General features: G+C 47.8%; 1 protein-coding gene across 2 annotated transcripts; it reads left to right on the plus strand.

The window, feature by feature from the left end:
- The first annotated feature begins 1,221 nt into the window (after positions 1 to 1,221).
- fgf18a (fibroblast growth factor 18a) lies at positions 1,222 to 10,444 on the plus strand. Of its 2 annotated transcripts, none has more exons than XM_069531885.1 (5): positions 1,222 to 2,872; positions 6,380 to 6,419; positions 6,570 to 6,747; positions 8,502 to 8,608; positions 8,738 to 10,444. In XM_069531885.1, exons 1-5 carry the CDS (start codon positions 2,841 to 2,843, stop codon positions 9,008 to 9,010), a joined length of 630 nt encoding a protein of 209 aa, XP_069387986.1. In that variant the 5' UTR covers positions 1,222 to 2,840; the 3' UTR covers positions 9,011 to 10,444. The 2 variants fall into 2 exon arrangements, with proteins under 2 accessions (XP_069387986.1, XP_069387985.1); XM_069531884.1 differs by having other exon boundaries at positions 1,225 to 2,872; positions 6,567 to 6,747.
- Positions 10,445 to 12,040: the final 1,596 nt, after the last annotated feature.

Below are 12,040 nucleotides of genomic sequence, written 5' to 3' on the forward strand. Positions count from 1 at the left end.
TCTGTGGGCGTGCGTGTGCTTTCGTGCATGTGCGACTGATTTGAAAGTACAATGTTGAAAAGAATAAGCTTACATTTGGAGCCAAGATAACTGTCCCTGATGAATGAGCCCAAATCCCCCTCCCACTTCCACCACACACATGCACACACGCTTGCGCACACACGCAAAAAATTACTCTCATTCCTTCTATTCTTTTTCTTCCCCTGTGTGTATGTGCGTGCGTGTGTGTGTGTGTGTGTGTGTGTGTGTGTGTGTGTGTGTGTGTGTGTGTGTGAATGAAAGGTATGGCAGGAGTGTTGTGTTGGCTTGGCTGACCGTCTGCGGTTGTGCGGCGGTGAGAGGGAGTTTTTTGGGAGCGCAGAGCGGGCGTTGCTGCCGAAATCCCTGAGAAATGTTCGTTTTGGATCCGTGTCCGTGCTTACATACCGCCCTCCCGACTGTCTCTCATTCTCCGTTTCATTTTTCCCTCTTAAGGTCTAACTCAAAAGTTATGAAACGGGGAGTCAAAATACATCACTTGAAAGCGCGGCGACTCCGGAGGGTGTGCTGGAGACAGCGCGCTGCCCTCCGCCCTGTGCGTCCTGCGCCCTGAGTGAGCGCGGGGCCACTGAGTCCGCAAGGGTGAGGTTATCTTCAGGGGAGATAGTGGAGGGCAAGGAGTGCTTAGTTGGTTTTAAGACAGATGTTCACTTGACTGAGGCAGGTGTCCTTGTTTTATGAAGGTAAACCGTCTCTTTGCCAATTTCTCTTTCGGTCTGAGACACTTTGAAGAGATGACTTGCTCTGACGCGCAGTTTAAAATAGTTTTCTCTGGAAACAAGTGAATTCCTCCCGATAACATGACATCATCCCTAATTGCTTCCAATTACTTCGTTTTAAGAATTTCCATACACAAATATTAGTTGAAACAAGACAGAACAAGGCAGAGAAAAAAAGAGGATTGTCTGGATTCTGGAAAGATGATAGAAACAAGTTGGGTTCTGCATTGTAAACAAGTGAAATTATCTCACCTCGTTACCAGATGTTTTTCACATAGGACGGAACACTGGTTAGAATGGATATTTTTGCAGTGTAAGTTTGGTCGGCATCGCATAGCGACTGACTAATCCCATTTTGATCCAATAAGTGTGCATGTGCGTGTGTGTGAGAGGAGAGAGAGTGGGGAGAGAGAGAGAGAAAGCGGGGTGGGAGGGAGAGAGGAGGAGGGAGGGAGGATTGATCCGCGTCTGTTAAAATCTTGTTCTGGTTTTTCTTGGAGTGAGGTCTGTGCCTGCCGACGCGCCTCTCCTGTGCAGCCCCCCTTCAAGAAGAGCTTTTAATGGAAGCAAACCTTGGATTTTTTTTCTGAAAGGGAGAAGGCTCTGCACAACACAAGTGGAGTGGATAACAACGCACGGCTGGGTTTCTTCTTGCGTTTTCTCCCCATGGTGTCTGAATGAAACAGGGAGGCAGATATAAGGTGAGGAGGGACGCTGCAGGCTGTGGACTGGTACTCGATCTGTCACAGTGATTCTGGGGTAAACACGTTTCCAGAAGCGCCCGTTTTTAACTTTTTTTATTTCTTCAGAAACTGGCGAGCTCGACTCCTCTCCCCTTTTGCGCAGCGGACTTCGTTTTTTCCCCTTTTTCTCGGAACGAAGAGAGACTTTCGTGTTTTTCCTCCCCTTGAGAGAAACTGCCTAAACTTTCTACGTGTAAAAAAATAAATAAAAAGATCAGATTGCATTTCCCCCCTTCAAACATTTTGGAGGTGATGTCATCGTGCTGTGTTTTGGCTGGTATTGTGTCGAGAGGGCGCAGGGAGGACTGCTGCTGCAGCCAGGCGGTAACCAGCGGCTGAGGCGAGAGGGGAAGTCCGGAAAATCAGGTGCAAAGTGCGGCTGTCATTTCCTCGCCGTGTCGCGGGTGGCTGAGTCCGCCACCCAGTCACAGCTGTTCCCATCCTCTCCAGCCACCCCTCCCTCCCTCGTCTTTCTTTCCACTTTACTATCCCCTCCCATTCTCATTCAGCACTCTCCATATACCTCTCTGAGCTGGACCGCCCCGGGACCTTATCACCCTGTGTGCCGGACAGTGTCGGTCGGTGTCACTTGAGCCACAGACCCTTTGAACCAGCGTGGGGGAGCAGACATGACAGAGGGCGCCTTGCACTACCCTGCGCCCGCAGACCCCCCATCTCCAGCTCGCCGTTTGCTCCATCAGCCAGCCCAGGTACCCCGCATCCAACAGCTCCTGACCCCGCTCTGCTGGGACTAAACCTGCGTGTCTGTGCCGGGACAAACTCTCCGCCACTTTCTTTTATCACCTCACCTACCACAGAATTCAATTTGGAGATCAGAAGATTGCTGTTGCTCTGAAACGTTACGCATTGGATTACGCAGGAGATTACGCGCGTACCGCAGCTGTACACGGGGCCAAGCGTCACTCTGAGGGTCAACAAGGTCGACTGGAGTTGGTTATCTGTGAGGCTTGAGCGCGCTTTCACCTGTTCCTCTCCTCGTCGGGGACGCGCAGCGTTTAAAGCCCCTAACCTTCCCCCCCTTTGCTCCCCCGCCCATCTGTCTCCACCGGTCTGGACAGCTGTTAGAGGTTGCCCGGCGGTCACAGTGGCACACTCACCCCGGCCTCACACCTCAGTTTGCCCGCGCCCGCACGTTTACCTACGCCGGGGGGACCTGGGCACACCGCCGCCGATGCCAACGGGAGTGTCTGACTGTGTGACTCTGCCCAACATCCAGCGGATTCGAACCACGCAGGGGAACTCTCCGGACTGTCGGACTGGCTCAGACCGAGCGAGGAGACTGTCTCTGGGCCAAGTTCCATAGTGGAGGGGGGAAGCAATGTGGTCCCTTCTTTCCACGCTGACCGTCTTGTAAGTCACTTTTATCACCTCATCATGCTCTAATCTTATGCATCCGATCAGGTCCTATCTCTGTCATCAGTTGTGTAAACTTGTTTCATGGTAGCCAGAGCAAGATGAAGATGATGGAGAGGAGGGTTGTAGTGTCTAACATTACGTCACTCCTCATCAGTCCCCATAGAAAACATACCATGGAAGGCCCTGTTTTGATTGGCTGACAGTTCAAGGTCACTGGGTCAGAGTCAGGGCCATGTTACTCATAAAACCTGCCATAAACATCTCCATCACCATCTGCACTTACTTCAGGGATGACCAAGCTGGCCTGGAGAAGACCATTTTCCCATCGCCAAGAAAATGATTCTTTTTTTTTTTTCCTCTTGAAAATATTTCAGAAGTTGAGTCAAATAACACCAGCTTTATCTAGTGGGATAGGAAAATGATAAAGTGCCAAGAGCAAATCTAAGGGAGGAGGATACAGACTCGGGGGTTTGAGTTTGCCCATTCGAGGTGTGTCTTGTTAAAAGCCAGGGATTTATTTTTCTTTCTTTGTGTCGGCTGTACTTCTCCCAGATGGCAGTCATCTCCAGATACTTCTCATTCCTCACACAACCTGGACAGGGTGTGTGCTGCTGCTGCTGGTGTCTGCCTGGCTTTCTCTCTCCGTCTGTCTCCTTCACACTCTCTCCACTTACTCACCTAACTACCCACATCTGTCTTCCTGTCTTGCCCACACCCCTTTTTCCACAGATACTTGCTCCGATAAAAAGTATGAATTAATAACTGATGAATGATGGTGCCCCTGGCAGTATCTGAAAAGAGCAGCCTCACTGTTTAGTCTGCTGGTTTCGGTTTAGGTCTGCCAGAGCCAATCATCTCTCCATTCATTTCCCTCTTGCCGATCAGTTTTACCACAGACACTTTACTCCATCCACATGCTGTTTTACAAAATTGATCACAAGTTTTTAGCTGGTGAAAAAAAAGCCAAGGGCCTTTTGCCACAGCAACCTGTTTCTGCTCCTCTCCTAAAACCGCAGCTCCATGTCGAGGTCTTCCTCATCGCTTACCATTGCCCCAACATAGGCCCTATTACTGCTGATACCACTCACACACCCACTAGCCTAACCACTAGTCTTCACCAAGGCCCACTGCTGAACATCTGAAAGTCTTGCACTGTGCCGAAGCCCACTGCTCCAGTGTTGGCCTACCACGCTAACCACTGCTACACACAGCTGAAACCACTGCTGTGTGCTGAGTTCCACCAGGCAGACTGCTCTCACTCCATGCTGGTGCCCAGTCCTCAGTGCTGAGGCCTGCTAGTCTAACCGCAGCCTCCATATGGTAGATATGCTGGGACGCAGGTTTATGATGTCAGACCTTTGCTTGTTTTGGCAGCCGGCCAAGGTGCACCGGGCTTTCCCTCTCTCCATACCTCCTTTACTCTCCCCGACTTTTACCCTGCAATCTTTTATTCTCTCATTTTCTCATCCCTCCCCCACCCCCGGCCGATCCTGTCCCCCTCTTTCCTCTCTCCCTCTCTTTTTCTCTCTGTGGCTGGCATAATATGGAGTGTCTGTGGTTTTTGTGGGAGCGGGGGAATCCAGTGCTGAGGCACTTTTCCTGCAGTGTCCTCGGCGGCAGTGCAGCCGTGGTGTTTTAACAGCTGAGAGTCCTCACAATGCACAGGCGCTCAGGTTTTTTCGGCTGCGCAGGCAAAATGTGAGGGCCAACACTTTACTGCAATGCCCGGGATGTCTGCATCTATTAGAGGGACTCAGGGGCCAACACACTGGGAAAGAAACAGAGGAGGAGGGAGAGGAGAGAGGAAACAAGAGTATATGGTATTTGTGTGTGTGTGTGTGTGTGTGCGCGCGTATTCGTGCATGCGTGTGAGTCAAGAGGCAGTGACATGTGTTACGATGTGCATGAGTTGAACTCTCTTCCTCTTCTTTCTCATTATTTATCTTTTTGTCTACTTCTCAGGCCAGACCACACTCAGTGGTTACACTACTGTCTCTCATTTAGCCACTTTTTCTCCTCCTGCCTTGGAGATGTAACCTTAGTCCTGTTTCTCCTCCGTCTCACATCTGTGCATCTGCCCATTCTTTCTGATTTTATCTCCCACGTCTTTCATTCGCCGTCAGCCTTCTCCTGCTTCATCTCCCCTCTATTTATTCTACCATCCCCTTCTTCTGTCCTGCTTTCGCCCTATCCCTTTGTGTACCTCTCAGTCTACCTCTCTCGCTATCTCCCTCTCTCAGCAGCGCGTATGTCTTTGCTTTGGCCCAGCTGTCAGCTGCCTGCTCCTCCTGTACACACACACACACACACACACACACACACACACACACACACACACACACACACACACACACACACACACACACACACACACACACACACACATGCCCAAGACAGTGTGGAGGAGTCATCCTGCTAACCCCAAACATAAAGGAAGATGGGAGGCAGGGAACGATAGGAGAAAGGTAGAGTGGACAAAGAGGGAGAGATAAAGTAGAGGAGAGAGGGAGGACAACGAGTCAGAGAAAGAGAGAGAGAAGAAGCATGCAGTGAGATAGCAGAAGATGAGGTGGGGAAAGACACAATGTGTAGAATTGCTTTTCAGCCCACACACTTGGTTCTGAACTTCATCCAGTCTTCAGCCACTAATTCAGAGCAGTTCAAGGACTGCCAGAGTAGAATTTGCAAACACAATCACTCCCTCACTAAAGCTGTAAATAACACTTGATATATCCAAGGTCAAGGTCTAAGCTTCAATTAAGCAATGTGCTAAAGTAAGAAGAATTTTAATTGTTACTGTAACCAGCTGTTTCAATCATTAATGTCTCAAAGTGTCCAAATAGTTTGTAAGGAAAATAGAGAAAAAGTTTTGTACAATCCAAATGAATTCCATCTGCAACATCACCATGACTACTCCTCACCGATTGTTTCCTCCATAAATTATCTTTCCCCACATTTTGGTAGCTCATGTTCTCACTTATTCATAGCATCTATAAATGTAACCGCAGTCCAACACGCTCCAAAGCCACATCACAGCACAGTGTACACCTGTAGTCCAGTCCAGCTGTCTACATACAGAGAGCAGCCAACTAAGCCAGCCGTTTCCCTCAGATGTCCAAACCAAAACATTTTCTAGATGTCTCGGCATGTTTGCCATTTCGCCACAGTCCAAGCGGGTCATTTGGAGGCCAGATTTTGGCGTGGCGAAAGTCACAAACGGGTCAGAAAATGGGTTTAGACAGAAGGCTGGTAGCGTTACTATAAACAGTGCTGTGGGTGTTGTCTGTCTGTTGATCCCTGGACATCTGCCGGTCTGTATGTCAAGTCGCTGTGCCAGCTGCACACCCAGCGGTGTGAGTAATCACCCACTAAGGAAAAGAGATGTTGAGCACAGAGAACGGCAGAGAAGAAAGAGATGGAAACGATGGTGTCAAGTCTAACTCGTCCAGCATTCAATGTTGCTTACATATTTCTAAACTCATCTGTTTCTACTTTTTCCAGATGTATCCAGATGTTGCTGGTGATGTGCAATCCATTACAGGTTAGAGTCTACATCCATGACAAAGAGTGATTGTAAGATAAGTTGTATGTTGGTTGTACATGGAGTTTTTTTAAGCCTGTTCACGAATCTCTGTATCTTCTGTCTGTACCTCTGGGTGTGTCTGTGTGTGTGTGTGTGTGTTCCCAGCAGGTACTTGGTGTGGATGGAGTCAACTTCAGCGTGCATGTGGAGAACCAGACTCAGGTGCGAGACACCATGAGCCGGCGACACCACCGGGTCTACCAGCTCTACAGTCGCACCAGCGGTAAACATGTCCAGGTGCTGGGGCGCAGAATCAGCGCCCGAGGAGAAGATGGAGACAAATATGGTAAGACACACACACACACACGCACGCGCAAGCACACACACACACACGCACACACACGCACACAGTAGAACACAGTAGAACACAGTAGAACACAGGGAAATGCTTTGGAATGCGAGTGTGTATGCACACAGAGAAAGACGCTGACTTGCGTGCACACACACACACACACACACACACACACACACACACACACACACACACACACACACACACACACACACACACAATCTAACGGCTGCAAGTACAAAGACTTAAAGGTTGACCAAGTGCATGCATGAGCGGATACAGAATGCAACTGTGCACACTCACAAAAGCACACACACATGCCTCCCCGGGCTTTGGCAGAGGGGCAGTGGAGCTTGTCTTGGGAGTACAAAGACCTCATCGACTGGCTGCTGACTCAATGATTCACTAGAGAGCAAAAGGAAGACAGAAAGAAAAGGTGATAGTGGAAAAAAAAAAGTGTGAGTTCGAGGGAGAAGCCCAGCAGGTAGAGTGTCGGAGCGAGTGTTAGAAACTCATCTCCTTCATCGATTCCTCCATTGATTTCTCATCCTCCCTGTTGTCTCCTCTGGATTTAAAACAGCAGGCTTCCTCTCCCTCCCCTCCCTCCATCCTCTAACACTCTCTCTGTCCATCCCCCTCTCCCTCCCCCTCCTCTCCCTGCCTGTAATGATGTCTAACCCATTCTTAAACCACACACAGAATCAATGGGCAGTCGAAAGCCATACATACAAGCCGTACAGCTGGAGTTCATGTTTCTGTATGTGCCCCAGCTCATGTTGCACATCCCGTTCCATTCACAAACATGCCAGGTTTCTCTTCACAACACTTCAAGCCAGAGATGGAATCATAGATGCACGGGCCCCTGATTTTTTTTTTCAAATACAACTCGAAAAAACACCCCAAAAAAATCCCCTTAAACTGACTGATTATGAAGAGATATTGCAGGGAAACCAAGAGCAAAAAGAGAGAAGAAATAAAGAAAAGAAGGAGCGTATGCATTAAGGTATAAACATAAGGCGAAGGAGCAGAAGGGAGACGAAAAGAGAGTTGGGGGAAGAGAGAGGAAGAGGGCAGGAGGGAGGGAGGTATTGATTTCTCTTGACCCCTTTGTTGACTAAGGTCATGTAGGAACCATTTTAGGGATTTATTTTTAAACAGGCACTAGCGCTGTCTGAAGATGTATAGTTGGCGGAGCAGTGTTGCCTGGAAGGATGAACATGAATGCACCTGCACACACACATGCACACACACACACACACGCACAGATCTACACGCACACACACCTTAAAACAATAGTGTGGCAGGCGCTCCCTTCTCCAGGTCCTCTTTGCTCACCGTGCTGCGTCTACTCCGGGCTGTTATCTTTTTTACGAGGTCCATTTGTGGTCAGCAGCCTCACATCCATGTGTGTGACCGGGCTTATCTGACAACCATCTGTCCAGCCAGAGACATTTACATCTGTGTGGGATTTATCAACACATTTAATAGCAACTATGAATCCGAAAACAGCGATTCGATGTGAATGCCTCATCAGGTTTAAAAGCCAAATCTGATTTAACATTGGCTGGTAATCTGAGCAATTAGTGTCAAACACATTGATGTTGTAAATGTGTAAAAGTTTAAGCTTAAATGTTCAAATTAAACAATCTTTAAACTTGTGGTTTTTAAAGGTCTATAAAGATACTGCAATTGTCTGTGTTGCCTTTGGCTCTAATGTCTGTCTGTCTCTCCGTCTGTCCCTTTACAAGCCCAGCTCGTAGTGGAGGCCGATACCTTTGGTAGCCAGGTGAGAATCCGGGGCAAAGAAACCGATTTCTACCTGTGCATGAACCGCCGCGGCAAGCTGGTAGGAAAGGTGAGACTTCTTTTTTTCTTGAGACGTCTTTCTTAAAAAGCAAATCAAATCTGACCAGTTTCCTGACCAGCCTCTCTTTCTTCTCCCAATGTGTGAATATGTGTGTGTGTGGTTTCTCTGCCCTCTCAGAAGGCCAGTAATCGAAGCGATGACTGTGTCTTCGTGGAAAAGGTTCTGGAAAACCACTACACAGCTCTGATGTCAGCACGCTACACGGGCTGGTACGTGGGCTTCACTAAAAGAGGACGTCCTCGCCGCGGCCCCCACACGCTCCCCAACCAGCAGGACGTGCACTTCATGAAGCGCTTCCCGCCCGGAGAGCAGCCTGACCTCACCACCCCCTTCCGCTTCACCACCGTCAGCAAACGGGGCAAGAGGGTGCGTGCTACTGGACCCCGCTAGTAGTGGCTAACGCTAGCACCCGCTTTCTTGTCGTCCACAGCCTTGACCTGAGCCTGCCAATGGCTAACCCAGTCATCACTTCTATCACACATGACTCAACACCTCCCTTTGTTGGGACAAACATTGACCAGAAACTTGATGAATCATTCACGGGGTTTAGCTTTACACCTACTAATTTGCCACTACAGCCCCTTAGTTATTGATCATTCCTCTCAGTTTTAGTTCCCTTACTGGACCAACTGGAGCTTTACCGGTCCATGGCTGGACCTGGTCTGCTTCCGTTCATTGGACAGAAATACTGACAGGAAACCTGAAGGGCAGCCAGACTCCCAGGCTCTACAAAGACCTTTATTCCCCCCACTACAAAAAGCTCAAGGCCTTCACATCTCCTCTTCTGGACCAGCTTGACACTGTCAAGTACGGGATTACAACTGGACCATACAGAGGCAACAAGGGTGGGAAAGACTGACTGAACAAGACAGTGGGTGCTTAGCCTCGGATAAAGGGAAAGCAAGAAGGAGAAGACAGGAAAATGGCGGACTGGACAAAGGGATAGAGTGGTCTGCGCAGCGGATCATATGGACCAATAATTGACTGTTGACATGTGACGCACTTATTTGTCTCACTGCTAAATTGGTGGGAACCTGTGAGACTGTTGGACGAGCGGAAGGATGAGTGACAAGAGTCTGAACGATCGAGTGAGTGACTTACTGAATAAATGCATGTTTGTAGGAGGACGAGGAAACATTTGTACGGGTGTGCTTGTGCTTGTGTGTGTGAATGAGTGAGTGAGTGCACCAACAACCATGAGTGAAGCTGGATCACAAGGGACTCTGGAAAGGGACCACGCAGTCCCTGCATGAACCCGTGACAACTCACCGCAGGGACTGAAGCTTTAGGAACTGGAATGTATAAAAAAAACAAGCTGCACCAAATACAGCCAGCCAATCACAGCGAACCAAACCAACAACCGACCAAAGACAACTGGAGACCTTCTTCACGACTCCTCCCCACGTTCCCCCACCACCACCCCCAGGACACAATGCCCTCCGCTTATAGGTGCGGAGGGTGACGAGCGAAGGGACGAGCACGGCGGGGAGGGTGCCTTCTTAATTAGCATCATTGCTATAGAAACAACCCAGGGGATGATGCTCCCGTGCGATATCTTGGATACAGAGTGCTGCTACCAGGACATTCAGTGGAACAAACCAAAGTCTCATGCATACACCCAGGAGAAAAAAAATATTAAAGGGAACAATTTATTGAAAGTTATATATATTATATATATAAAAAAGACAGAAACCCTAAATAAGCAATCTTAATATGATGGTTACTATAATTATTATGATAAAATTATTTCATTTATTTATTTCAGCTCTGTGTGCAGCAGTCTTTCTCGACTCAGTAAACCTTACAGAAACATTTCCTGTCTCCACGCCTCTTTAAATTCTTTCTTCTTCATACTGGTTTCTATCAACACGACATGCAAGTTGCTCCAGATGTGCTCGACTGGCTTTACTGGGTGATTGGACATTTCTGATATTTAGGTTTAAAAAAATCTACTTTAAAGTTTGATGCTTCTCTCCGTTTTATATAATGAACAAATGATTTTATTTGGGTTTGGGAATATTGAAAAAACCCAAGCTATTGGAAGATATTACGCAAAACGAGGGGTTAAGGAGGGGCAGTTTGATGATTGACCATGGTCCAATCTAATCACCAGAGATTGTATCATACAATAGACAATGGAAATCAATGTTTTATGGCAATGTTCAGATTTTTATAGCAAAATACCTTCATTTTATTAATTTAGAAAAGAAAAACAGTAATCACACTTCATTATCCACTACATAAAATCTAATATATATTTCAATATTTTGGATATGAAACAACACCTACTGTGATAGATTGTATCCCTATTGTCCAATCCCAATAGATATTTTTCACTTTTTTGGCATTTTTATAGATGAATGCTGATTAATTGGAAAAAAAAAACAACTTAGCTGGCTTCAAAAATGTTAGAAAACCACATAAAATATTTGAATATGTTCTCTGGTCAAGCATCAAGGGACAAGAAGTCTCTTTTTCCTAAGATGTATGAGTTGAGTCTGAAACTATGTAATTCTGCATTTCCCACAACAATCCATCGTCTGGGAAAAGTTCTCAGACTGGCAGATATGTAATAGAGACAAGGTGCAGGCTCCGAAAGGCCAGAGAAGAATGAATTCTCAAGTTTCCATATTTCTTGTTGGTTTGGCGTGAGGTAGTCACTGAAGTTCAACTCTGGTATATTAAATTACATGACAAACACAAGTCTAAGGTGGACCGGCCTCAGTCAGGAACCCCATGAAATTGCCTAGAAAAACTGTTGAGCCCCGACTGTTGTGCAAAAATCAACAGTCTGCTCCACATCTACCAAAGTTTAGGCCAAGAATATGCAGCACAAAGGGTCAAACTGAAAAGAGGAAGGGAAACGTGCAGCAGTTAGATAGAGTTTCATGGCTGCTTCTCGTCTCATCTATCCTGCTCTTATCCCCCCTCCATCCCTCCCCTTCCTTCCCTCTCCTAGCAGGAGGTCACTGAAGAGATGTCGCTGGCAAATGACCCAATCATGCCGGCAGACACAAACAGCTGACTCAGGGGGAAAAAAAGGGTTGTACCAGAGGATTCCCATTGCAAGGCAGCAGGAATCTGTGCAGGGGGTGGGGGGAAGTAGGATGTATAAAGAGGACAGTGGGGTGGGAGGGAATCGAGGTGTGGATGTGGGCTAAAGAAGACTGGTTTTAGGGGGTAGGGGAGGTGGTGGGGGTGAGTTGTTCATTTCTGGAACGTTGCTCCAGTTCCACCCCGGAATGATGGAAATATCCCATGTAGCCAAACCCAGAGTGGAAGGTGTATGGTAATCATGTCGGGGAAGGAATGCCAAATATGTGCGTGAGAACGGAGCTGTGACCTGAGAGCTGCAGGAATTATGGGCCAAAATCCCACAGACCCAGAGGAAGCACACACACCCATATCCAACACATACAC

The sequence above is a fragment of the Paralichthys olivaceus genome, chromosome 9, assembly GCF_024713975.1.
Source record: "Paralichthys olivaceus isolate ysfri-2021 chromosome 9, ASM2471397v2, whole genome shotgun sequence".
Classification (NCBI taxonomy): Eukaryota; Metazoa; Chordata; class Actinopteri; order Pleuronectiformes; family Paralichthyidae; genus Paralichthys; species Paralichthys olivaceus.